Below are 27,512 nucleotides of genomic sequence, written 5' to 3'. Positions count from 1 at the left end.
GACAGCTTTAAAACAGGGTCTGGCACACTGTTGCCTAAAAGCGAAGGTAAGAATGTGGACTGAGGTCAAGTACTGAGGTTAAATTACCCAGAGGAGTATTTTAGACACTATTTTACCTTGAGCTCAATAGATTAACTTGAATACAGTAAACTTCAAACTTCTTTCTCCTACTAAGCTCCTATTCTTTAAAGGAAACTCAGGATACAGTCACACCAAAAACTTTAATCATCATTTTCATCAATGATTTAATCACCTCCTCTTCCTGGTACTATATATAGTTTAAATATGAAAAAGTCTAATATAGATTCCTGATAGGCTTTAGACCAGATCAGAGATTCTCAAAATATGGTCCAGGGCAGAGATTTAGAAAAAACCTATTTCCCTATTAATACTATGATGTACTCCCTTTCTCTCACAAATTTAGAGTGGAGTTTTCCAAAGGTTATATAAGATAAACTATCACAAGAGATTGGATGCAGAAGTCAAGCCAAGATGAGAACCCAAGTGCCTTCTATAAGCCAGATGTGAAAGTGACTTACAAAAGTGAGACAGAATCCCACGCCTCTCAGTCCATTCTTACTAAAGCCGCCTTTCATCACTTCTCTGAATCTCAGCCTCTCATTCATTCATATAGATTTTTATTTTATTCTTTTAGTTTTCCTACTGGATCCTCTCCTTCCTTCCTCACCTACTATTGTCTTTTCTGTAACAATTATTCCCTTCCTCTCCTATATCATCATTTTCCTTTTCACTGGATTATTGCCTCCAGCATACAAACATGCTCTACTCTCTCTCACCCTAAAACAAAGACCTCCCTTAACTCCATGATCCCTCCAGCTTCTCCTCCTTTCTCTGTTCCCTCTCATAATCGAACTTCTTCAACTGTCTACAACAGTGGTTCCATTTCCTCAGCTCTCACCCAGGGTGGTTAGGGCACCATCACCTCACTGAAGCTGCTTTTATCAAGCCCGGCTACCTCCATGTTCCCAGATCATCTCTTTCCTCTTCTTTACTTGACTTCTAACTTCTGAGCAGTACAAGATATATTCTTCTACACGGTATCCTTCAATTCTACGTACTCTTGGAAGGCTGAGAGGTACTGAGAGATCAATCCTGAGTTGTTCTCTTCTCTCTCTAGTCTCTCCCTAGACAACCCATTCATTTCTATGGATTTTTATTTTTAAAAAGGTAAAATTCATGGACATAGGACAAAATGCAAAAGTCATTAAAGAGTATGCAGAAGTAAACAATTCTATCTACGACCTTCGTTCCCAGCTACCCAATTCTACTCCCAAAGTAACCGATACGTTACCTGTAGCTTGTTTAACCTTGCAGAGATAGTCTACGCATTTTATAGTATCTCCCCCCTCGCTCTCCCTTTTTAAAAAAACATAAATGGCAGTCTACAGTGTTGGGTACTTTTTTCCTCTCCAAATAATGTATTTTGGATATCAGTACATATCAGTATATGTTGAGCCACCGTATTCTTTTTAATGGTTATGTAGTATTCTACTCAAAATTTCTATTAAAAACTTAACTAGCCCCACTGGTAGGCATTTAGGTTGTTTCCAGACTCTTGACACTGTAAAGAATGCTGCAATGGATATCCTTGACCATGTCATTTTGTACACGCAAACTTACGTGTGAGATAAACTTCCATGAAGGGACTTGCTGAATTGAAATTACGTGCATTTAAAATGACAGATATTCTCAAACATTCACTGCAGAGGTACTAATTGACATTCCTCACAGTAACATAATTCCCATGAAATCAAATACCACTGATATATTCATGGCACCCCAAATCATATCCAAGTCTCTCTTTTAAGCTATTATCTTGAAGACCCAATTGTTTATTTGATGTATTTATTTGAACATCTCAAATTGGCTTTATTTTTTATCTTTTTGTGGAAGATTGGCCCTGAGCTAACATCTGTTGTCAATCTTCCTCTATTTTATGTGGGATGCTGTGACAGCATGGCTTGACAAGTGGTGCTAGTGCCACGCCCAGGATCTGAACCTGCGAACCCTGGGCCACCGAAGCAGAGCGCATAAACTTAACCACTACGCCACTGGGCCAACTCCACAAACATATCAAATTTGACATGACTCTTCATTTTCACTCCCAAATCTGCTCATTCTCCAGTGTTTGCTTTTACTTAAATAGTTTATCCATGAAACTAGCAGCTCAACTAGAGAGTTTGGAGTCATCCTTGACAGTTCCTTCTCTCCTAGTCCCCACACCAATCCAACATTAAATTATGTCACTTGTACCTCCTATTTAGTTATTGAAACATCTACTTTTCTCTTTTTCACTGCCATGGCTCTAATCTAAGCTTCCAGAAACTATAATCTGGGGTACTACATTAACTCCGTACTTGTCTTCCACACCCACTCTGTCTCTCTTCTAAATTATTCTACACAGAGCAGTCAACGTGCTCGCTTTAAAACAAATATCTAATTCTGTCACGTAATAACTCCCAACTTGTCTCCCACATCCAGTCTGTCTCTCTTCTAAATTACTCTACATAGAGCAGTCAATGTGATCTCTTTAAAACATTTATCTAATTCTGTCACCCCCCTCCCTTCAATGGCTCCTTCTTGTCATTAGGACTAAGTTCCAAGTTCTCACATGGCCTTCCAGTCATGATCTGGCTCTGCCTACTTCTCACCTCATTTCCCTCCACTCTGCTCCCTATTCACTCCTGCCCCAGCAATTGTGACCTTTTTCTCAGTTCAAATGCTAATTCAGGTTTAGGACGCTTTCTTAACAATCTGTACTTTTCTTTCAAAGTCTCTCTCTCACAATAATAATCAGGTAGGTCTTTGTTTAATTATGTCTTCATTACATCTCCTGCACTATAACGCAAGCTCCACGGGGGACTGTGCCTGTTTCTGTTCACTGCTGTAACCCTAGAGTCTCAAGCTGTAGAAGCTCAATACATATTTACTACATGAGCACAACGTGTCCACAAAAAACTACCTTCATTCCACCTAAGTCCGGGGTGGGGGTAGGGGAGGATTTGCTTCACTTGTAGCTGTAATAATCAGTCTTCCCCAGTGGAATGTAAGTTTCTTAAAAAGGACAACAATCTGGGGGCCGGCGTGATGGCGCAGTGGTTAAGTGTGTGCGTTCCGCTTTGGCGGCCCAGGGTTTGCCGGTTCGGATCCCAGGTGCAGACATGGCACCGCTTGGCACACCATGCTGTGGTAGGCGTCCCACATATAAAGTAGAGGAAGATGGGCACAGATGTTAGCTCAGGGCCAGTCTTCCTCAGCAAAAAGAGGAGGATTGGCAGCAGTTAGGTCAGGGTTAATCTTCCTCAAAAAAAAAAAAAAGAGAACAATCTTATTCCTTTTTGAATCATGAACACCAGAGTTTGACATATTGAGGTAGCCAAAAAATATTTGGTAAAGGAAAGAATGAATGAGCCACTATTATAAAACTGCACATCCATGGTCACTGAATGAATCCCTGTTCCCTGTGGGCTAAACACTAGGCATATAAAAAATACTGCCACCTGTAGAGGTTAAGTTCGCATATTCTGCTTTGGTGGCCTGGGGTTTATAGGTTCGGATCCCAGGTGTGGACGTACACACTGTTTGTCAAGCCATGCTGTGGCAGGCGCCCCACATACAAAGTAGAGAAAGATGGGCACAGATGTTAGCTCAAAGCCAGTCTTCTTCAGCAAAAAGAGGAGGATTGGCAGTGATGTTAGCTCAGGGCCAATCTTCCCTCGAAATAAAATACTGCCACCTTTTCTCTTTAGTGACTAGAAGTTTTCAAGCAAGCAAATATCAATGTTCTTCTTGTACTGTAGTAGTTAGTTATAATTAGGTGGCTAACTTACCAGAGCAGACTTCCCCACGCCTCCTGAACCAAGGACCACTAGCTTGTACTCACGCATGATGTAGTCTGTTTAAATACTGACAATCTGAAAATAAATAAATAAAAATCAAAGATCAATAAACATATTAAGAATAGCTTAAGAGTATACAACTGTTACATGAAATAATACAAGATTTTGGTTTTTTGTTTGCCTTTTCCCTTAAGGCTATCAAGAAGAAGACAAAGGCTACAAAGCAAAACCATGCAGATTTGAAAATAAGTTTATACAACTAGTGCCAGGCATTTTAATTCATTAAAGATCATCTTTGACCAGGCAACAATCATTAGCCCGTTCGTGTCACTTCTAAGAGTGTTTGATCAGAAAATAAGATGATTACAACTAGGAGTTGTCTTATAACTACAATCATGAACCCAATTCTTTACGAAGCTATTATTTAAACACCTTACATACTTTTTTGTAAAGTTCACTCATGAGCTTTAATATAATGTACATGTTATTTTGTTTAAAATATCATACAGTAATTCTACACTGTTTTGTTCATTACTGTATTATAGCTGAACCATGTAAAATGTTACCTCGAAAATTATTAGGATAGGAATGGGAGATTATGGATGAAGTTGTTAAAACTCTATCGGTAGATGTTAGTGATACATTTCACGAGGCCCAAATTACTAGAGAGAGGACAAAAAGGACTAAAAACTTTATTTTTTATCTCCATGGTTATCTTAAAAGGTAAAAACAGGAAAGAATTTTCAATGGCCATGATGGATTAAGTAGGAATGAACTTTCCATCCCACAGTAAACAGCTAAAACATAAAACAAAATATATGACACAACTGTTTTCCGACATTGGACAACAAACAGTATAGGACTGTCATCTCTGAGAGGTGAGAAGGAAATGAAGTGAGACCTACAATTGCCCTGGCTTTCGGCCTGGAGGCACTTTTCAGACTGCGGTGCAAGGAGGAAGAACTCAAGCAGAGAACAGAAGTATACCAGAGAAGAGGGAGTTATGCACAGAAAATTCCAGAAATCTGTACAGGGGTCCACTTGAGTCTGTAGCCAAAAACCAAGCTGGTGTGCAGAATGAGGCACGGTGAGCAATAAACAGAGATTTATAGCTGAACTATTCCCAGAGTGCTCGGAAATACTGGGGTTCTGACCAGAGAAGTCCTCCTTGCTAAAAAACAGGCAATTCACCTGGAAGGCCAGAAGATGCATACTTTAGCAGCAGAGGCAAACAAGCCCTAGAGTAAAAGATACTCTAGATGCTTCCTAAAAAGCTCAAAAACAATCCTCAAAAGGACCGAGCGGATCCACAGGTATCTCAACTGCCTGTGAGAACAAAGTCAAAAACTCTTTAAAAGAATCAAAATAATAATAATAATAATAATAATTAAAATTTAAAAAATTCCACCATTCAACAACATAACATTTACAATGTCCATAGCATCCAAGCAAAAGTAACAGACATATGACAAAGAAAGAAAATGGGACCTGAAACCAGGGTGAAATGAGTCAGGTGAAAGAGTCCCAGAAATGAGACAATGGAATTAGATAATAAGGACTCTAAAACCATTATTATAAATGTGCTCAAGATTTAAAGGAAAACACAATGAAAAGAGAAATAGTAGACATAAAAAAGAACCAAAACAAACTCCTAATGTTCAAAAACAATCACTGTATGGGAATAACAATATATTAAAAACGGCAGAAGGAAATTCCAGAGGAACTGAGATGCAGATAGAAAAAAGGTGATAAGGAAGAGGAGAAAGAGGGGGGAAAAACAGAAGGGGGAGGGAGAAAAGAAGAAAGAAGAAAAATAAAAGAAGAAAAAAGAAGAGAACCACAGGACAATATCAAGCTATCAAGCAGGCTAACGTATGTGTAACTGGAAGGGGGCACAGGGAGGGGTATTTGAATAAATAATAAAATATTTCCAAATTTGATAAAAACGGTAAATCCATAGATTCAAAAGACTCAATGAGTCCTCTCCTCAGTATAAACACAAAGAAAAGTACAAGGTACAATAATCAAATTCCTGAAAAGTTGTCAAAAAGAGAAAATCTTACAAGAAGCCAGAGGGAAAAGTTTAGATACAGAGGAACAAAGTTAAGAAAATGTACAGACTTCTTGAGAAGCTATGCAAGACAAAAGAAAATGAAACATCTTTAAAACGCTTAAGGAAAAAAATGACCAACCTAGAATGCTAAATACAATGAATATATCCTTCAAAAATGAAACTGAAATAAAGATTTTTTTTCAGATCAAAAAAAAAAAAAGGAAACTTGGGGGGAAAAGTTCACCAGCACACACTTAAAAAAAGCAAAGGAAGTTCTTCAGGTGGAAGAAAACGATAACAGATGGAAACTTGATCTACACAAAGGAATGAAGATTACTAAAGGAATAAAAAGACCCAGAAATGGGGGGTGAGAGTAAATCTACGAGACTTTTTTGAACACTTAAAGCAAAAATAATAACAATGTACTACAGAGTTTACAATACATGTAAAAGTAAAATATACTAAAATAACAGCACAAGAAAAGAAGGGAACTGGAAGTATTATTGTTCAAGGTTCTTACATTATCTCTGGAGTACTATAATAGTATTTGAAGGTAAACTGTCAGATGTTAAAGACCCATATTGTAAATCCTAGAGCAACCACTGAAAAAAAATAAGAGACAAAGCTAATAAGCCAACAGCTGAGATAAAATGGAATACTTAAAAAATTCAATTCATCCAGAAGACAATAGGAAAAATACAAACAAGCAAAAAAGAAGAAAGAAAAGATGGGAGAAATACAAAACAAATAACAGGATGGTAGAATTAAAAGGCAACCACATCATTACATTAAATGTAAATCATCAATTCCAATGTTCCAGCATTCCAATTCAAAGGCAAGATAAAAAAGCAAGACCTAACCATATGTTGTCTTCAAGAAACAAACTTTAACTAAAGATACAAAAGGTAAAAGTAACCATTTACTGGTGACAAAGTCACAGTAGCTGCTAATATCACTACTGTAGTCTGTTACCTAGATTCAAATAGACACAAATACTAAATTTCATTTAGAGCTTAGTGAAAAATAAAGATGTATATATTTTTTTCTACACAAGCGTTGGAGACCCTAGATTACGAATCCCTACCTATTCTAAGCAGTTAGCATTTTAGGTTACTCTAGTGAGATTGTTCTCAAACGTTTTTTTGATTTCAGGTCTTCTTTATGCCCTTTTACATTCCTATGAGCTTCTGTTTACATGAGCTCTCAGGAATGGATGTTGGATTTCTTTCAAATATTTTTTCTGCATCTATTGGTATCATATGGTTTTTCTTTTTCGTCTACCAATATGTCCACTCTTACCACTTCTATTCAACATTGTACTAAGCTAGGTATAGTAAGTTCTAACCTATGCAAAAGGAAGAAGTAAAACTGTCTATTCACATATGACTTGATCTTGTACACAAAAGATCCTAAGGAATATGCAGAAAAGCTACGAGACTAATAAGTAAATTTAGCAAGGTTTCAGGATAAAAGGTTGATTAAAAAGAGCAACTGTATTTCTACATACCAGCAAGGAACTGAAAAATGAAATTTAAACAATACCATTTACACTAGCATTCAACAAGAAATAAATGACTTAAGAGATGAATTTAACAAAATTTGTGCAAAACTGGTATAATGAAACTACAAAACACGGCTGAGAGAAATTAAGGACTTAGAGAGATATGCCGTACTATATTAAGATATGTACATATTATTGTTAAGCTGTCAATTCTCTCCAAATTGATCTACAGACTCAATGTAATCCCAATCAGCAGGTCTCTTCTTTGTAGAAAACGACAAGATGTTTTAACATTTATACGAAAACTCAAATAGAACAGCTAACAGTTTTGCAAAAGAAAAAGTTTTACACTACTGGATTTCAAGACATACGGTAATAAAGACAGTGTCAAATTGGTGTAAGGACAAACATAGATCAGTGGAACCAAGTTAAATCTAGAAGTAAAACTACACATATATGTTCACTTCATTTTTGACAAAAAGGTCTGTGGTACTCCATCCTCTAAGATGGCCCCCAATGATACTGGCGTCCTGGTATTCGTAACTTGTGTTGTCCGCTCTTACTATTCATATCCTGTGTAGTTTCCTCCCATGCTGAATCAAGACTGGTTGTGTGACCAACAGAATATGGGAGAAGTGACAATATGTGACTTCCAAGATAAGCTCCTAAAAGGCAGTGCAGCTTGTACCATGATCTCTGGGACCATTCCCTCCAAGAGAAGTCACTGATCATGTCATGAGGACACTTAACCAGTCTTTCAGAGAGGCCCATCTGAAGAGGAACTGAGGCCTCCTACCAATGTAGCACCAACTTGCCAACCATGTAAGAGAGCCAGCTTTGAAGCATTTCTTGTAGTTTTAGTCAAGTCTTAATTCAGATGATTGTAGCCTCATGAGACCATGAACCAGAACCTTTGAGCCAAGCCACTCCCAAATCCCTGATCCACAGAAACTGACAGATGCTAAGTGATTATTGTTGTTTTAAGCCAGTAAGATTGGGTTCATCTGTTACACAGGAATAGATCATTAACACAGGGACAAAAGTAATTCAGTGTGTAAAAGAAGTCTTTTCAACAAGTCAAGTTGGAAAAAAATGAACTTCAACTCTTATCTTTGTTCACTTTGTTCATAATAGCCAAAACCTAGAAACTACCCAAGTATCCATCAAGAGGTGAATGGACAAATAAATGGTGGTATATCCAATCAACAGAATACTATTCAGTAATAAATAGCAATGAACTCTTGATAGAAGCAACAACGTGAATGAATCTCAAAAACATGCTCAGCAAAATAAGCCAGACACAAAACAGTAAATACTGTATGATTTCACTTACATAAAATTTTAGAAAACACAGAAGTAAGTTAAAGTGCGAGAAAGCTGCTGGGGACCAGTGGTGGCAGGGCATGATGACTATGAAGGAGTATAAGGGAACTTCTCTGGGTGATGGAAATCATCTGGAAATTACCTTAATTGTGGTAGTGGTTACATGGGTGTATAATTTATTAAAATTTATTGACCTGTAAATTTAAAGTAGGTGTACTTTATTACATGTAAATTATAGCTCAATAGATTTAATTTCAGAAAATTCAATAGGGGGAAGAAAGGGAAATTTCTCAGAATACCAGTTACCTACACAGTATTATGAAACAAATGTATCCCCCATAAATTCTTATGTTGAAATCCTTCCTCCAATGTGATGGTATTAAGAGGTGGGCCTTTGAGAGGTGATCAGAATTAGACGAAGTCATAAGGGCAGAGCCCTCATGAATGGGATTAGTGCCCTTATGAGTCCCAAGAGATTGCTATTCTCTGCTCTCTGCCATGTGAGGATACAAGATAATAACCATCTATAAGCCAGGAAGCAGGCCCTCACCAGACCTCTGATGTGCCAGAGCCTTCATCTTGAACTTCTCAGCCTCCAGAACTGTAAACAATAAATCTGTTGTTTAAACCACCCAGTCTATGGTAATTTGTTATAGAAGCCTGAACTAAGAAACACAGTGAGGATAAACTAGTAGACTATGCAATAGATATGATAGCAAGTATTGTTCTGAACCAAACATTTACAATGTCTCAGGTACCAGTTCTACACTAGGTACCAGGGACACAAAAATGAAAAGCGTATGTTTCCCATCCTCAAGGAGCTCACAGAGGAAGGAAAAATAACTACAATATGATGTGAACAAAGCCATTACAGAGACAAGATTAAAGGGCTGGGGAGGGATGGAGGAAGAGAAGGGAGTCCAGGATAGTTTTTCAACGGAGGGTACATAAGAGCTAAGTGAAAAACTGAACAGAAATGTTCCAGGTACATAAGGCAGGGGATTCTAAGAAGAAACTGCTTGAGCAGATACTCTAAACCATGAAGCACAGAAGATTCAGGGAATACCACATAGTTCGGTATGGCTAGAACACTGGGTTTAAAAAGAAGGTATAGAAAATGAAGCTGGGTAAGGAGACTAGGTTATGCCTGGAAAGGCATTAGCCATGTTAAAGAGTTTATGTTTCATCTAGTAAACAATGGGGCGAAAAGTCTTCTTTTTTTTTCGTTTAAGAAAAAAGTAACAGATAAGTATTCTGGAAAGATAACTGATAACAGTATACAAAACAGACTTAAGGAAGAGAGACTAGAAGCAGAGAGTAGAGGAAGCTACTGTAACAGCTCAGGTGGGAAATAATACAGATCCGTACAGTAGCACTAGGGCTGAAAAGGGGACAGTGGTTTTCTGAAGGTAAATTTCTGAAGGACTCTGTAGGTGATTAGAGGTTATTAAGGGAAATGAAGAAGAGTCAAGGGTAACTCCTAGATATCTAGCTTGGGCAAATTAGGTGGCTGGTAGTATAACTCCAATTAAGACAGGAAATACAAAAGGAGGTTTAAAAAGCAAGTTAATACTTTCTGCAAAAATTAAGTTTGAGATTCCTATGGGAAAAGCACGTAGAGACACCTCATAGATATTTAAAAATCCACGTCTGGAAGTTAGAGGTATAGACTTAAAAGATGGTAGTTGAAGCCACAGCAGATGAGAGCAAGCAAGGAGAATTTATTCAGCAAACATAGAAGAAAGCTAAGAACTGAGCCCGAGAAACAACCACATTTTACTATGTAGATGGACAGAAAAAGTGAGGTGCGAAAGGTTTGTGCTGGACACTAGTCATCCTATACCTCTATCTGTATCAGGTGGTTGTCTCGTTTCTATGAAAAGTACTAACTGTTAAACATAGGAGCATATATTTCATCTAGACAGATCTCCATACCTGTATCCCCCTTTCCAGACCCAAAGTGATTGTTAGTCTGGGACTGTTGTCATTTTAACAAGATGCGAATTCATCATCTCTCTAATCCAAAAATGTATATCTTTCAAGAGGGAATCCTAATATAGCAAGGCTCATTTATACTACCCAAACTGCCTCGTAGGGCAATAGAATTTGGGGAAGGCACTCAGACAGGGCCAAATTATTTTGAGTATTCTGCAACAACAAAATATTTGGCCCCTGTTCCTCAACTCAAGTGGTAAGATATTGAAGTCCCAAAGTTATTTTTCAATACACTGTATGTGTAGAAAATTATTTTCTTTACACCTAACAAATACCATGGGTTATGAATGCACGCACATATACACACATGCAAAAACAAGAATAATATAGCTCAGATAAGAAAACACACCCACACAAATACCCAATATGGAATAATGTGGATTAATATTTTATTTTTAAAGGGGGTTAGTTCTAACTCATTACTGCCAAGTTAGAAAACCACTATGTTCTTCCAAAGCAAATCCCATGCCTTTTTATGGAAATCTCTTGTGCCCTGTACTCCCAACACAGCACCAGAAAATTTCTCACTCTGGTTAAGAGTCCCTGACAAATAAGGAGGACAAGAATAAACATTACACTATGTTTAAATTTTAAGTCAATCTTGAGTCCCTAACATTATAGTCTAAGTTATAACAATTTTTTCATTCTTCCTTCAGCAGAACTGCTTCTAAATTTCACAAAATAACATAACGTGATTGTCTTTGTGATGTAAATCAATCCCAACTTTGTTGTTTCTGTTTTTAAATACGTAAACTAATTATAAGATGAAATAGTTTCTCCTGCACAACCAGACCACGGAAATCATGGTAAGATTTAACTCTCTAAAATAAAGAACAATGTTCTTCATAGGACATCATAACAGAAATTCAATTTTTTGTAACATGAAATCACATTATCTCATTGAGAGAATCTCTTCCTTAATACTTTCTCTCCTTGTTCTCCTCAGGCTAGTACCTTAGCGGGAGGAGGTATATAGAGACAAAGTGATCAGACATAACGTACTTGTAAATGAAGTTTATAAATTAGTTTTCACCCTCTAAAACTAGGCACACCCAGCCCAACAGCACTTCCTACCCCTTCCCACATTGAAAGGAGATAAGCTCCTGCAGATAGGAGAGGCCAACAGGGATTCTCAAAAAGAGCAGACAACTCATCACAGATTTGAGGGAAGCAATTTGACAGAGGCAATAAATTCAAAAAGCAGAACAAAAACCAAAGAAAATAGAGTTAAGACGGCCCATAAAAGACCATAAAATAAATGTAATATCCTTAAAGAAACTTGAACTTGAAAGAAACTTGAAACTTGAAGTTAGCAAGTCTATGTAAAAGACACATTGGAGTCTCAGGGAATAAAAATATGACCATCAAAACAAAAGTTCAGTAGATGGGCTGAGGAGGAAAATGGATATAATGAAAAGCAAGCTAGCGAACCTATAATATACTGAACCCACCCAAAGAGTGCAGAACAAGAGGAGAGAGAGATGGAATGTATGAAAGAAACAGGTCAAAGGATAAATCCCAAAGTTCTACCAGCTATCTGACAGGAAGTCTGGAAACAGAACAGAAGAACCAAAGAAATAATAGGACACTCCCAGAGGTAAATAAGAACCAAAGAAATAATCAAAGGACACTTCCAGAGGTAAATTAGGAATCTTCAGACTTACAGCAGCCAATGAATGCCAATCATCATCATCATCATCATCATCATCATCATCATCATCAGAGATTCACAACTGAACATATTGTAATCGAAATTTCAAACCACTAAAGGTGAAGATAAATTCAAAAAAGCTTCTAGAGAGGAAAAACACATTCTCCTCTCCTTGAATAAGGGTGGGATTAGTAAATAAAACATAGCAGAAGTGATGTCTGACTTCTGAAGCTAGGAAGGGTGCCAGAGCTTCCTCCCGGGTCTTTCTTTTGGGAGCCATGCCTTTGGGCCCAGAGCTGTCAGGCTGCCCTGAAGCTGCCACTCTGGAGAGATCACAGAGAAGACAGAGTCGCCTGAGGAGCCCTAGCTGTTTAAGCCATCCAAGACCTGTAAATAAAGAAGCATTCAAGATGACCCCAGAGAGCCACCAACTGACTGCAACACCCTGAGAGACCTTAGGCCAGATCCACCCAGCTGAGCCGCTCCCTAATTCCATACTCAGGAAACTAAGAGTGATAACACACGGTTATTGTTTTAAGCCCCTAAATTTTGGAACAGTTTGATAACTAAAAACAGAAAGAAGGAAAAATAAAGGAACAAAGAACAGATGGACAAATTAAATGGAAAGATGTAAGACAATCCAAATACATCAGTAATTACATTAATAAATATTCAATAGGAAAAAATAAATTAAAATACAAGGCAAAATATATACAGCAATAGTTGACAGAACTAAAGGGAAAACTAGGCAATTACAAAATCATGATTATATTTTAACATAACTCTCTCAGTAACTGATAGAAAAGGAAGACAAAATCAGTAAGGATATACAGAAGACCGCCAAGTAATGAATCAACTTAACCCAAAAGACATACATAGAACACCACACCCAACAACTGCAGATTACACAGTTTTTTCAAGTACACATGGATCATTTACTAGAACAGACCATGCTGGGCCATAAATCAGGTCTCAACAAATTGCAAAGGACTGAAATCATACAGTGTATATTCTAACCATAAAGCAATTAAACTAGAAATCAAAACAAAAATAAAACTATATAATCTCAAAATGTCTGTAAGCTAAACAATACAGTTCTAAATAACACGGGTCAAAGAAGAAATCAAGATGGGAAGTAAACAATTAGAACTAAACGATAATAAAAATACATATCAAAAATTACTGGAGTTAGTACTCCAATAGTTAAAGGAAAATGACTGAAGAAGCAGAAAGGCTTAAAAACAAGAAGTCATGGCAAGCAAATAAATCAGTGAAAATTATAGCTAAAAATCTAATTATCACTGCAAAATATGTTCAAAAATCTGAAAACTCCATGATTATCTTAACATTTTGGTTTGGGAGGAGTTAGGAAGGAAAGTAAAGGCATGTTAAAGTTTTTCTCTTACTTGCAAAAGGATAAAGATACTGAATCTCTCTTTCTCTCCACAATGAAAAAAAATATAATCTAAACATGTGAAAAATGTAATGTCAACAACTAGATTATATGTAATTTAAAAATCACTAAAGGAAAATGGGCAAAGAAAACTTATCAATTCAACCAGAGCTAGAAAATCAAAAATAAACAACAGGAAAGAAAGGTAACAAAAATAATAGGAATAAGAGAAAACAGATCAGTAGTCTCAATACAATAAAAAGAAATTCTCCTAAATCCTAGTTATGCAAACCACAAATGATAAAAGTTTATTTTTGGGGCCGGCCCCATGGCCGAGTGGTTAAGTACGCGCGCTCTCCTTTGGTGGACCAGGGTTTCGCCAGTTTGGATCCCGGGCACGGACATGGCATCACTCATCAGGCTATGCTGAGGTGGTGTCCCACAGGCCACAACTAGAAGGACCCACAACTAAAATATACAACTATGTACTGGGGGGATTTGGGGAGAAAAAGCAGGAAAAAAAGCAATAAAGAAGCTTATTTTATGAAGTCTATGATGACAAATATATGACTTAGAAAATAACATACTTAACTTACAAGTAGCAAATCTTATAATATGTTATATGAATAGATGGTTTTGTCTTTTCTTGTTTTAAATACTAAGTCAGTACTGAACAGCAGAATACCCCAAGCACAGTAAGTGTTTCCTTGGTAGCAAATCACTTTTTAAAAATGCCTCTAGATATGGTCACCTACCCCTTTGAACTATACCCTCACAAAACAGTCCATTTCTGGGTAACCTAATTGTTAGAACATTCTGTACACTGCTTTGCTTCTCTGTAGTGGCCACTTGTTGGGCCTCTGCCCTTTGATGCTAAACAGAATAGAGAATTCCTCTTCCAGTCTATACCCCTTCAAATATTTGAAGACAGTTATTCCCCCTGCTCCAAATATCCTCTTTTTAAATAAGCACTAGTATTTCCTTTTTCAAACGATAAAATTTCAAATTGTGTAACCATTCTGGTCTCCTTTGCAAAAGCTTTATTCTTACTTAAATGTCTCTCTTAAAATGAAAGTAATATATGCTAATTAGCACTATTAGCAGGCATTTCTAAAAGGCTTATAACAAAAAAGAGCAGTCACTACATCCTCTTAACCTACAACAGCTACTTCAAACTTCTAGCTGTTTTTTTGAATGTCTTCCTCCATATTTATAAATATGATATTTATACTACTATCTCTTGGTTTTTAGTTTTAGATATTATTATTATGGTAGATTAGTATTTTAGCTCTCTTAAACAATACATAGCAAAGTAGTATATTAAGATTGTCTTTCCTTTTTCATATAACTTAAGTTTATTTCAGAATTATCTATCAACATAAATTTCCACCCAAACTTGCCAAATAATCTACCAATTTCATTCCCTTCTCACACCCTAATTCTGCCTGGAGCTTGCTGTAGACTGTACCAGCTGCTTTCTATGCTTGCAGACATCTGTATACCTAGGACTTTCTTTTCCTATGCAGACACTGGTCTAGAACAGTGTGCTTGAAGCCCATCCACAAAGTGCTACACTACTATTTGCTACTGATCCTCCAGAAAATAAGGAACCCGCCCCAGGAAATCAGCGACTTCTCTAAGCACACAGTTTAATTCAGTCAAACGGTGTGAAACGTACTCTAAGGCGGGTGACAATATGTTTTTAAAAAGACAAAACATTAAATTATAGATCATTCTCAGTATTGTGCCATCACTTTTCGGTACAGCATAAAAAGCTTATTAGTAACACTGTTTTAAAAAACCACGTTTAAAAGCACAAGGTTTCCACAAGTTCTCAGGTTCTTGTATTTCCTTACTAAATAAAACTTCCTCGCTTCTTTATATTAAAAAGGAACACAAATTCTACTTTTAACACAAATTCTACTTTTCTACTTCATCTATCAATTATCCCCAAATAAATCTTCATCAAAATCTTTAGTAAAGTATGACTGACACAGTTATCCCATTCACTGCACCCTTTAAATTCTCCTAACATTCAAGTAAAGGATTAAAACATTTAATCCAACCCACTTATTATTCAAGAGTAAAATTTTTGGCAAGTTTGACAAGTGGTCTTGAAAAGCTTAATACACTATTATGACAACACATGCAATAATCTATCATTTGAAATTATTCCTTAAACAAAAATGTTAGAGTACACTCTTCTCTCTCTTATAATCTGTAGCATCTATAGTTTTAGCATCGTTTTCATTCTTATTGTTTGTTCATGCCTGCTCTCTCTTTCGATCAATCTTACCAGGTTTGTTAATTTTATTAGTCTTTTTCTAAGAGTCAACTTTGGCTTTGTTGATGCTCCATTGTAGGTTTGGTCTATATTTCCTTAATTTCTGCTTTTATGTCTATTATTTCCTTGCTTTTTTATGTTCTTTTTCTAATTTAGATTGAATGTTTGGCTCTTTAATTTTCAGCCTTTCTTCTTTTCTAATTAATATCTCACACTCTTCATCAGGGATCACTTTCCTTCTACCTAAAGCATATCTTTTCAAATTTGTCTTAGTGATGTTCTATTGGTGGTAAAATCTCTCAGTTTTCATCTATCTGAAAACTTTATGTTACCTACACTCCTGAAAGATATTCTAGCTTTAATAGTTATTTACTCTCAGAACACTGTCATTATTCTCTTGTCTTTTGGTTTCAATTTTTCCTTCAATAAGTCAGCCTAATTGCAGGTCTTTAGAAAGTAATCTTTCTTATCCCTTTGGCTATTTTTATTATCTCTGTGTGCAAATTTTAACATGCAAACTTTAACTATGAAGTAATTGTTTAGGTTTAGATTTTTATCTATCCTGCTTAGGATTTATTTGACTTCTTGAATTTGTCTTTTTGCAGTTTTAGAAATTCTCAATCAATAAATCTCCTATTATCTCTACTTGATTTTTCTTCACATCTAGATTCTGCTTAGATAACTATTTGATCTTTTCATGCTCTTCTTGCATTAGTTAGGATGTAGACTAGACTGCTGTCATAAAAGACCTTACAGTGACTTAAAAATTCAAGTTTTTTTCCTCTCTCACACAACAGTCGGAAGGGATAGTCCAGGGCTGGTGTGGCAGTTTAGCAGTCTGAGAGAGCTAAGCTCTTACACCTCACTGCTCTGTCATCCTTAGAGTACTGCCCTCTTCCACATAGCCTAAAATAGTTCACCGCCATGTCCACATTCCAGTCCATGGAAAGGAAGAAAGAGGAAGGAAAGGACACATCCCTCTCCTCTTAAAGGCATAACCTATAAGGTTATAACCTATTCACACGTAACTTCCACTGGCAGCCAAATTGCCAAAACTTTGTCACACAAACTTCACTATCAGAAAGGCAACTAAATGGAAGCTGTAGCTGGGCAGCAAAGCATCCAACTAAAACATTCATTACTTAGAGGGAGGAAGGAATCAAGAAAAACTAGCAATTTCTGCCAGAATTTTCCAATTCTCTTTTCTTCTCTAACATATTTTCCATCCCTTATTTTGGTTAATTTATTTCTCAGGTCATCTTTCGGTTCACTAATTCTGTAGTCTAATCTATTTTTAAACCTATCTATTAAGTTTTTTTATTTATATTGTTCATTTCTAGAAGTGCCTTTTTTTTTTTTTGGTCAAAGCTACTGGTAATTGTATATAGTCTCATTCTCTTTCTTATAAGCAGCATAGTGAAATGTTTAAAAGCTGAACTTAAGGATCGATCGATACTGCCTGGCTAGAATCCTGCTCTACCACTAACCTCTAACTACAACTTTTCCTCCTAAATGTTGAATACTGGGAATGCATCTAATTAACAGAAGAAGAGAGAATATGACAGTATCCAAAAATATCCCTTACTCTATGCCTTTGGGTATGACATGTGCTCTTGGGTCCATGAGCTATGAAAAAAGAGTGAATGCTTATCCTGTTTTAGCAATGTAGCAAATCATCAAAAAGTGCATCAAAGGGGACCGCTTTTTGCATGTATTACCAGATACTTAGTAAAATGAATATTCTTCAGCAACTATTATCATCATAGGCAAATAAGACATTTATAAACCATGAAGAAAATTTTAGGGGCAGTGACTAATAATTTCTAGGTTGACAAAAAAATTTTGTTTTCCTTAAAAGATAAGGTTTACTAAATTAGGTTTACTAGTTATGTCAAGTATAGCTAAATATATCAGTATTAGAATCTTGATAGGTATACTCCCATAAATAGAAGTATTTACTTTAACATTGTTCCCTTAATGGCACTGCCACATAAATTATATTTTCATAATTTTCATTTAAGACTAACATAAAAGCAAGCCATAGCTAATGAAAAAGTATGAATTTGGAATAATTTCTAAAGAAAAACGGCATAACTGTCACTAAATCTCTGAAATCTTTATTCTTTAAAGACTATTTCACTTCTTATAACTAGTTGAAATGGTGTGACCATTCCTGCAAGGGAAAATAAAATGATGTGACCGATAGCAATTAAACTAAATGGTATTTTGTCATTTACAAAGTTCTTTCCTTTATATTTTTTAATTCATCAAAATCAAAACTATAGGGGCCAGCCAGTGGCGTACTGGTTAAGTTCGCGCACTCAGCTTCAGCAGCCTGGGGTTCACAGGTTCAGATCCTGGGCATGGACCTACACATGACTCATCAGGCCATGCTGTGGTGGTGTCCCACATGTAGAGCAGAAGAAGACTGGCAACGGATGTTAACTCAGGGCCAATCTTCCTCACCAAAAAACATAACAAAACAAAACAAAAAGCAAAAAAAGAAAACTATATCTTATCCCTATTATAAGGATGAGGAAACCATACAAAGTTTAACTGGATTAAATGACTTAGGCACAAAGTAACTAGGAGACTCTATTTAAACCTATCATCTCTTGATTTTAAAAGCCATTCTCTCAATGTATTATGCTTTGCTATATAACAACAACGCAGCAATAATAATAACCTACATTTACTGAGGGCTTACTACGTGCCAGGCACCATTGTAAGAAATCCTCACAAAAAGCTTATGAGGTAGGTACCAGTAATTTGCCCAAGCCATACATCAAGGAAGAGAAGCCACAATTCAAATTCACGCAGCCTGATTCCAGAGTTCACACTCTTTACCCAACATGCTAACTTGCCTCTACTCATATATGTACACAGAAACAGGATAAACACAGAATACTTTTGAAAGGAAACTGAGGAATGAGGGAACATGGAAAGAAGAGAGATTTTTCTCTTATACATATTTCTTGAAGGTCAGGCAGAGGAAGGGGTGGGAGTGGATGGAATATTACATAGACATGTAATTTCATGAAAAAAGGCACAGATTCAAGAGAATGAAGAGTCTACTGAAAAAACCATTTTTAAAAAGTCTAGGCAGCTTAGCATTTACAGAAAGGAATGAGTACAGATATGGTTTAAACAGGAGGCTAGCAAGCTGCCAAAGTCCCTGCATGATATACTAAGAACTTGAAACTTTCCTATCAGAGGCAAAAGCTACCTAAGGTTTTTGAGCAGAGAATTGCAGGGGGGGGGCGGTGGGGGGGGAAGTGGTGGGCAGAAAAAAAAGCTCAAAGAGAATTGTGTAGGTTAGAAAAAAGGAATGAGAAACTGGAGCAAGACCAGTTAGGAGGGCAAGGAATGGGGCTGGGATTTGAGAGAGAAGGAAGGTTAATTAGCGGCTGGCCCCATGGCCCAGTGGTTTAAGTTTGCGTGCTCTGCTTAGGTGGCCCAGGGTTTTGCCAGTTCAGATCCTGGGTGTGGACATAGCACCACTCATCAAGCTATGCTGGGGTAGCATCCCACACAGCACAACCAGAGGGACCTACAACTAGAATACACAGCTACGGACTGGGGGACTTTGGGGAGAAGAAGAAGAAAACGAAAGATTGGCAAGAGATGTTAGCTCAGGTGCCAATCTTAAAAAAAAAGAAAAGAGTTAATTAAAGCAAGGGACATAGTTCAGCAACACTGATGAGATAATGCATGTATGTGTAGCACTTAGCACAGTGCCTGGCAAATATTATCCACTAAAAAGTTACCACTATTATCATTGCTTTACTACTGTAACAAGTGTGTTACTGGTATTTTGAGAAGAAATGTGGAAAGGTAACGTAAGACAAGAGTGGATAGCACTGTCAAATTAGGAATCCCAAATCAGGAGGCAGTATAATAAAATTTGATTCTGAACCTTACTGAATTGAAGGATCTGCAGTTCTCTGAAAACTATAAACACACAGGGAAATGGATACCAAGGAACCCAAATTAACAACGCCTGATTGAAAGGAACGCTCTTTCTGCCGCCACATTTGGATCCAAAACCAAGCTCTATTAACTGTGTGAACCTGGACAAGTTATCTGCCCTAATTACTATTTAATTTCCTTATTAACAAAACAAAGCTGGATTAAGATACCTCACTGGTTTCTGATAATTAAACAATATAACATTTTAGGTAATATAAAATGCCTAAAACCTGGGAGAAGTTAAATGTTTTTTCCTTCCTAAAGTGAAAACATATAGAGGATCAATTTTTTGATTTGACGAAAACATTGCCACATCAGAAAACTGTTAGGGTCCTAGCTTTTTAGTCTGTTTGCTTTAAGAACTTCATATCTATCTTAGCATGGCCAGAGCGTCATGAGTTTCCAATTCTCATAAACTCTGAAGTTCCACACAGGTTCCTGTTGCCAGAGGTTATTGGCTTTGTGACAAGAAATAACATAGGCACAGACACCTTTGTCTTTAAAAAATCCTGTTGAGGACAATCTTAGCCCTAATCAACTTCTTACTGTTTGAGATGAGAGGAAGTAGGAAAAAAACACAGCATGAAAATTATTTAAAGCCTTGCTTTCATGAGAGGTGAATTAATTTGATCGGGTCTAGAAATTGGCCACTAAATAAGAACAATTAACTTAACTAGGGATCTTTGATTTTGTGCCTAATGCTAAGAAAAACACAAAAAAGATACGTGGCTATTGATTTGTAGAATTTCTAAGACTTATTTTGAAGAATTACATTGGGTGAGAGATTCTATTTTCTCATAATAGAACCAAACGGAGATTCTGTAAATGCGAGATCTTAATCTGGCCATTAGGAGTTATGAATTGCTGACCACATACGTTTTATAAATGGTTTTCTTCATAGCAATCTAACAGTCTAAACATTCTTTTTTTTATGGCCATCAACCCTAGTAGACTAAGCTATCATCAGCTTATACCTGGATCACTGCAGCAGCCTCTCATCTGGTCTCCCTACATCTAATTTTCCCCCCTCCAATATTTTTTCCACAATGAAGCCAGAATGATCTTTATAAAAATACAAATTTAAGCATGTTAGTGACACTCCTCCCAAATCCCTCAAGACACTTCATTGGTTTTCCACTACCTTTAAGGATCAAGACCAAAAATGTTAACATGGCCTACAAGGGTCGGCATAGTTTGGTCCTTAACTGCCACTCCAGCTTCATCTTACAATGTGCTCCCTCTCATTCTCCATGCTCCAGCCAAACTGGCTTTTTTTTCATTTTCTCTAATATGTCACGCTCTCTCCTGCCAAAGACACAGGTCAGCTGGTAAAGTGTTTTGGTAAAGCAGGAAAGGGGGATAGGGAGTTCACAGGGCATGGAGATTTGTAGTTTGAAAAAACAGATATTTAAGCAAAGACCTAAAGGCAATGAGAAGTTAGAGAACAGAATTATGTAGACATCTGAGGAAAACGGAAAAGACTTGAAATGCCCAGTGACTTCTTTAAAGAGAAAGGAGGGCACCCTAACTGGATGACAATGAGGAGGTGATTAGAAGGAGATAAGGTAAGAGATGAAACACACAGCTAAATACAAGCTTAAAGGCCATGGTAAGACCTTTGGCTTTTACTTAGCATGAGATGGAAAGTCACTGGATGGTGTTGAGCAAAGGATGACAAGTTGCCACTAAAATTTTAAACAGATCTCTTTAGCTGTTATGTGGCGAAAGGAAGGAGGAAATCAAGGGCAGAGGTAGGGAGAACTATTTGAAGGCAAATAAAACAACCCAAGAAATGGTAACATGGACCAAAGTAGTAGCAGTGGAAGTGGTAAGAGTTAGTTATCTTCCAGATGTATTTAGTAGACAGAGCTAAAAGGAGTGAGGAGTTGGGAGAAAAAGAGACTGCTAAATAATGAACAGATGATAGATACCAAACCACAGATCCCAGAATGTTCAGAGAACATCAAGCAGGAAAAATACCAAAACATCTACACCTAGGCATATATCTAAACTGCAGAAAATCAAAGACAAAGAGAATGTGGTGAAAAAAGTCAGAAAGAGAAAAATACCTTACTTATATAGGAGCAAAGACGAAAATTACATTAGACTTCTCTTCAGAAATTACAGCAGCATAAAGAGAGCCAAGTGAAATATTTAAAGTGTTGGAGGAAAAAAGTCCATCAAGCTACAATTACGTATCCAGTGAAATTACCCTTCAAAATGAAGAAGAAAATAGACGTCCTCACGCAAACAAAAATTCAGGGAATCTTTTGCCAGTAGACCTGCCCTGCAAGAAATGTTAAAAGAAACTTGAACCTAAAGATAAATATATGAAGGTAAAATAAAATCTTTTGTTTTTCTTATCCTTAATTGACCTAACAGATAACAGTTTGTTCAAAACAACAGCAACAATATACTATTGGATAAGTGAAATGAATGAGAGCAATGTTATAATGGATTGGTGGGAGGAATTGGGTACTCTAGGTACTTATATCACCTTTGAAGTGATATACTGTTATAACAAAGTGGACTTGGATTAATTAAAAATGCATATTTCAAATTTAAAGGTTAATTATTAAAAAAAAAAACCCAGAAGTATAGAGCTGGCCCCATAGTGTAGTGGTTAAGGTTCAGTGCACTCTGCTTTGACAGCCTCAGTTTGTGGGTTTGGATCCCAGGTGCTGACCTACATCACTTGTCAGCCATGCTGTGGCAGCAACCCACATATAAAGTGGAGGAAGACTGGCAACAGACATTAGCTCAGGGGTAATCCTCCTCACCAAAGAAAAAAAGAAAGTAAGTAGTAGTATAGTTAATATGGTAAGAGAGGAGAAAAATGAAATCATATAAAATGCTCAATTAAAACCAGAAGGAAGCAGGAAAAAAGTAAAAGACAAAAGAAACACAGAACACGGGCAATGAATAGAAAATAACACATACGGTAGTAGATATTAATCCAACTATATAAAAAAACCACTTTAAACATCAATGGTCTAAATACATCAATTAAAAGACAGAGGCTGTCAGAGTGGATCGAAAAAAAGATTCAATGATATCTTGTCTACAAGAAACCCACTTTGAATATAAACACAAAGATAGATTAAAAGTAAAGGGATGGAGAAAGATATACTATGCTAACACTAATCAAAAGAAAGCTGTAGCAGCTCAATCAATTTCAGACAAAGCAGACTTCAGAGGAAGGAAAAATTATCAGGGATAAAGCAGGCCATTACATAATGATAAAGGGGTCAATTCTCTAAGAAGACATAACAACCCTTAACATGTATGTGCCTAACAACAGACCATCAAAATACATGAGGCAAAAACTGATAGAACAGGAAGGAGAAATAGATGAATCCACCAGTATAGCTGGGGACTGCAACCCCCTTTATCAGTAATTGACAGATCCAGCAGGCAGAAAATCAGTAAGGACATGGTTGAACTCAACAATACCATCAATCAATTGGATCTAGTCAATATCTACAGAATACTTCATCCAGCAACCACAAAATAAACATTATTTTCAGGCACATATAGAGCATTCACCAAGACAGACCATAATCTAGACTATAAAATAAGTCTCAATAAATTGAAATGAATTCAAATCATACAAAGTATGTTTTCTGACCACAATGGAATTAAATTAGAAATTGATAACAGACATCAAGAAAACCTCCAGAGGCAGCCCTGGTGGCCTAGTAGTTAAGATAGGTGCACTCCACTTCAGCAGCCCAGGTTTGGTTCCCAGGCTCGGACCTACACCACTTGTCTGTCAGTGGCCATGCTGTGGCAGTGGCTCACATACAAAAAGAAGAAGATTCGGAACAACATTAGTTCAGGACAAATCTTTCTCAGTAAAAAAAAAAAAAAAAGAAAGAAAAAGAAAAAAGAAAATCTCCAAATATCTGGAAATTAAATAACATAGCTCTAAATAAAGCATGATTCAAATAAGAAATCAAAAGGAAAATCAGTATTTTGAACAGGATAAAAATGAAAACACAATATACCAAAATTTGCAGAAGATAGAGCCCAAAAATAAACCCTTATATAAATGGTCAAATAATTTTCGACAAGGGTGCCAAGACCATTCAATGAGGAAAGGACAGTCTTTTCAACAAATGGTGCTGGGAAAACTGGATACTCACACGCAAAAGAAGTAAGTCGGATCCTTACCTAACACCATACAAAAAAATTAAATCAAAATGGATCAAAGACCTAAATACACGAGCTAAAATACAAAACTCTCAGAAGAAAACATAGCGGAAAGCTTCGTGACATTGGATTTGGCAATGATTTCTTGTATATGACATCAAAAACACAGGCAACAAAAGAAAAAGATAGATAAATTGGACTACATCAAAATTTTAAACTTCTGTGCATCAAAGGACAAAACCAATAGTGTAAAATGTCAACTGAAGGAATGGGAGAAAATATTTTCAAATCATATATCTGATAAAGTGTTAATATCCAAAATATATAAAGAACTCCTACAACTCAACAACAAAAAAACCAAGCAACCCAATTAAAAAATGGGGAAAGGGGTTGGCCCTATGGCCTAGTGGTTAAGTTCAGCATGCTCTGCTTTGGTAGCCTGGGTTTGGTTCCCAATAGCAGACCTACATCATTCATTGGCAGCCATGCTCCAGTGGCAACCCAAACACAAAATAGAGGAAGACTGGCACAGATGTTAGCTCAGGGTGAATCTTCCTCAGCCAAAAAAAAAAAAAAAGGGCACAGGACTTGGACTTGAATAGATATTTCTCCAAAGATATACAAATGACCAATAAGCATATGAAAAGATGCTCCACATTACTAATCATTAGGAAAATACAAATAAAAACCACAATGAGATACCACTTCATATCCATTAGGATGGCTACAAACAAAAAGCAAGAAAATAACAAATGTTGGCAAGGATGAGAAACTGGAAGCCTGGTGCACCGCAGGTGGGAATGTAAAATGGTGCAGACACTATGAAAAACAGTATGATGGCTTCTCAAAAAATTATTAAAAATAAAATTACCGTATGATCCACCAATTCCACTTCTGCATACGTATCCAAGAGAACTGAAAGCAGGGACTCAAACAGATATTTATAGTACATCCATGTTCACAGCAGCATTATTCACAATAGGCCAAAAGTGAAGGCAACCCAAGTGTCCATCAACAGGTGAATGGATAAACAAAATGTGGTATATTCACACAATGAAATATTATTCAGCTTCAAAAAGGGAGGAAATTCTGACACATGCTACAACACGAACAAACCCTGAGAACATTACATCTGGTGAAATATGCCAGTCACAAAAGGACAAATACTGTATGATTCCACATATATGAAGTAACCTAGAGTACTCAATAGTCAAATTCATAGACAGAAAGTAGAATGGTGATTGCCAGGACCTGGGGGGAGGGAGGAATGGTGAGTTAGTATTTAATAGGCACAGAGTTTCAATTTGGAAAGATGAAAAAATTCTGGAGATGGATAGTGGTAACAGTTTCACAAAGATGTGAATGTACTTAATGCCACTGAACTGTACAATTATAAACGGTCACAAGAGTAAATTTTAAGTTATGTCTATGTTACTAGAACTTTAAAAAAATTAATATAATTTACCATATTAACTTAAAAAAAATCATAGCTAGTAGAGAAGCCAGCAAAGAAGGAAAAGTAGCAGCAGCCAGGGAGGTGGAGAAAACCACATGTGCAGTTTCTTAGAAGGAAGAGAAGAAAATATTTCAGAGAATAGGAAGTGATCAAGTGTTAAATGCTACTGGCAAGTCAAGTGAGATGAGGCCTGAGAAATGACCACTGGAGGTCACTGGAGACTTGAGCTATTTCAGTTGGATAACGTAGGGACAAAAGCCTGATCAGGTTCAGGAAAGACTAGAAGGTTAGAAAATTGGAAATAGCATTATAGAAAATCTTTCTGAGGACTTTGCTTAAAGAATAGAGAAATGGGGTGCTCAGCACTACAAGGAAAAGAGGATTTGGGTTCAAGAGGGGTTTTGTTTATTTTATTTTTACAGTCGAGTTCAGTACATACATCAAACATTAAGAGATACTGGTCCAATAGAATGAACTATTCTCAAGACTAGCTTTACCACTTGACCCTAGAGGTTATAGTGTTGCAATTCTGAATCTTGCTTTTTTCCCCCCTCCAAACATTATCTCATCATCTTTTCCCCAGGTCATTAAAATTTTTAATGAAACTCTTTAACAAGTATTTCAATAAATGTACAATATCTATCCTTTTTGCTAGATATGTTCAAATGTTCTCTATTATTATAGATAATGCTATAATGAATCTTTGTACATAAATTTTTATAGTCATCTTTTTCTTTGGGTTACAGTCTCAGATGAATCATTACTAGATCAAAGGTTAAGAACATTTTTAAGTTTCTTCGTGGAGAATGATAGTTTTACCAACTGACATTTCCATCAGGAGTATGTGAATCTCATTTCACCATATCCCTAGGAGCACAGTTTCAACTTAAATTTTCTTATTTCAACTTAAATGTTCTTATTTTGCCAACTGTTATCACCAAAACTGTATTATCCTTTCATTTAAATTTCTGATTAACTGGTGAGGTTAAACTGTTTTTCAAATATTTATCAGTCACATCTTTTTTCTTCTGTAAACTGCCTAATTCTTTTGTCATTTGCCTTTGAAATAAATTGTTTTTCCTGTCAATCAATCTGTTCTTATTGTTTATTAAGGACAACTACTCTTTTCATTATTCCAGGTTTTCCCCCCAGGTGTTATCTGCTTTTAATTGTTTACCATAAATTAATTTTTGTTAATTATGTTAAATCTATGTTCTCCTTTGTCATTTTTCCCTTCATAGTTGATAATTCGGTTTGTAAACTGCTAAGGATTGGCTATCGGTGGATTAAAGGAAAAGAGTGAGTTTAGGAATAAAAGTTCTGTTGTAAGGAAGTTAGAAGGTCTCTTATTCTGTTAATATCTGATTTATTGTCTGGTCTCCACTTAAATGAAATTTTATAAAGGTATACCCACTAAATAAATAAATAAGCATATAATAAAATCTGGTAAAAGCAAAAGAAAACAGGACTTGGCTTCAGAACACCTGTAACTGAGTGCTGGCTCTACCAAATATCAGCTAGAAGACTGAACTTTTTAACCTTACTCAATTCTCATGATCTAACAACACAGCACTTATTGAGGGCTTACTATGTGCCCAGCATGATTCTAAGAATTTTACCTTTGTGAACTAATTTAAATACAATTCTATGATATCATAATCATCACTTTACACACATATAACCTAGAGAGGTTAAAAAACTCACACACAATTAGTAAATGGAAAAACCAGGATTTGAACCCAGGCCTCCCACCTCCAGGGCTCCGACCCTGGCTCCAAGTCACTCTATTATATGGCCTCTTTCATCTTTAAAATGAGAACGATACCAACTATCTCACAGGTATGGAAAGAGGATTAAATGAGGCAATACACATGA

General features: G+C 36.5%; 1 protein-coding gene across 9 annotated transcripts in view; it reads right to left on the bottom strand.

Moving 5' to 3' along the window:
- RAP1A (RAP1A, member of RAS oncogene family) overlaps positions 1–27,512 on the bottom strand; it is a 73,461-nt gene that overhangs the window by 15,544 nt on the left and 30,405 nt on the right. For 6 of the 9 annotated variants that reach the window (XM_070487032.1, XM_014837242.3, XM_070487034.1 and 3 more), the window contains one exon: positions 3,852–3,935. In XM_070487032.1, coding sequence (XP_070343133.1) covers positions 3,852–3,908 — 57 coding nt within the window. In that variant the 5' untranslated portion in view covers positions 3,909–3,935. Of the gene's footprint in view, positions 1–3,851; positions 3,936–6,433; positions 6,517–22,241; positions 22,312–27,512 lie in introns of those variants that run through there. The other 3 variants (XM_070487038.1, XM_070487036.1, XM_014837243.2) reach the window with 3 other exon arrangements.

Source organism: Equus asinus, chromosome 16 (assembly GCF_041296235.1).
Source record: "Equus asinus isolate D_3611 breed Donkey chromosome 16, EquAss-T2T_v2, whole genome shotgun sequence".
Lineage (NCBI taxonomy): Eukaryota > Metazoa > Chordata > Mammalia > Perissodactyla > Equidae > Equus > Equus asinus.
Note: the sequence above shows the minus strand (reverse complement) of the source record. Positions and strands in the feature narration are given on the sequence as shown.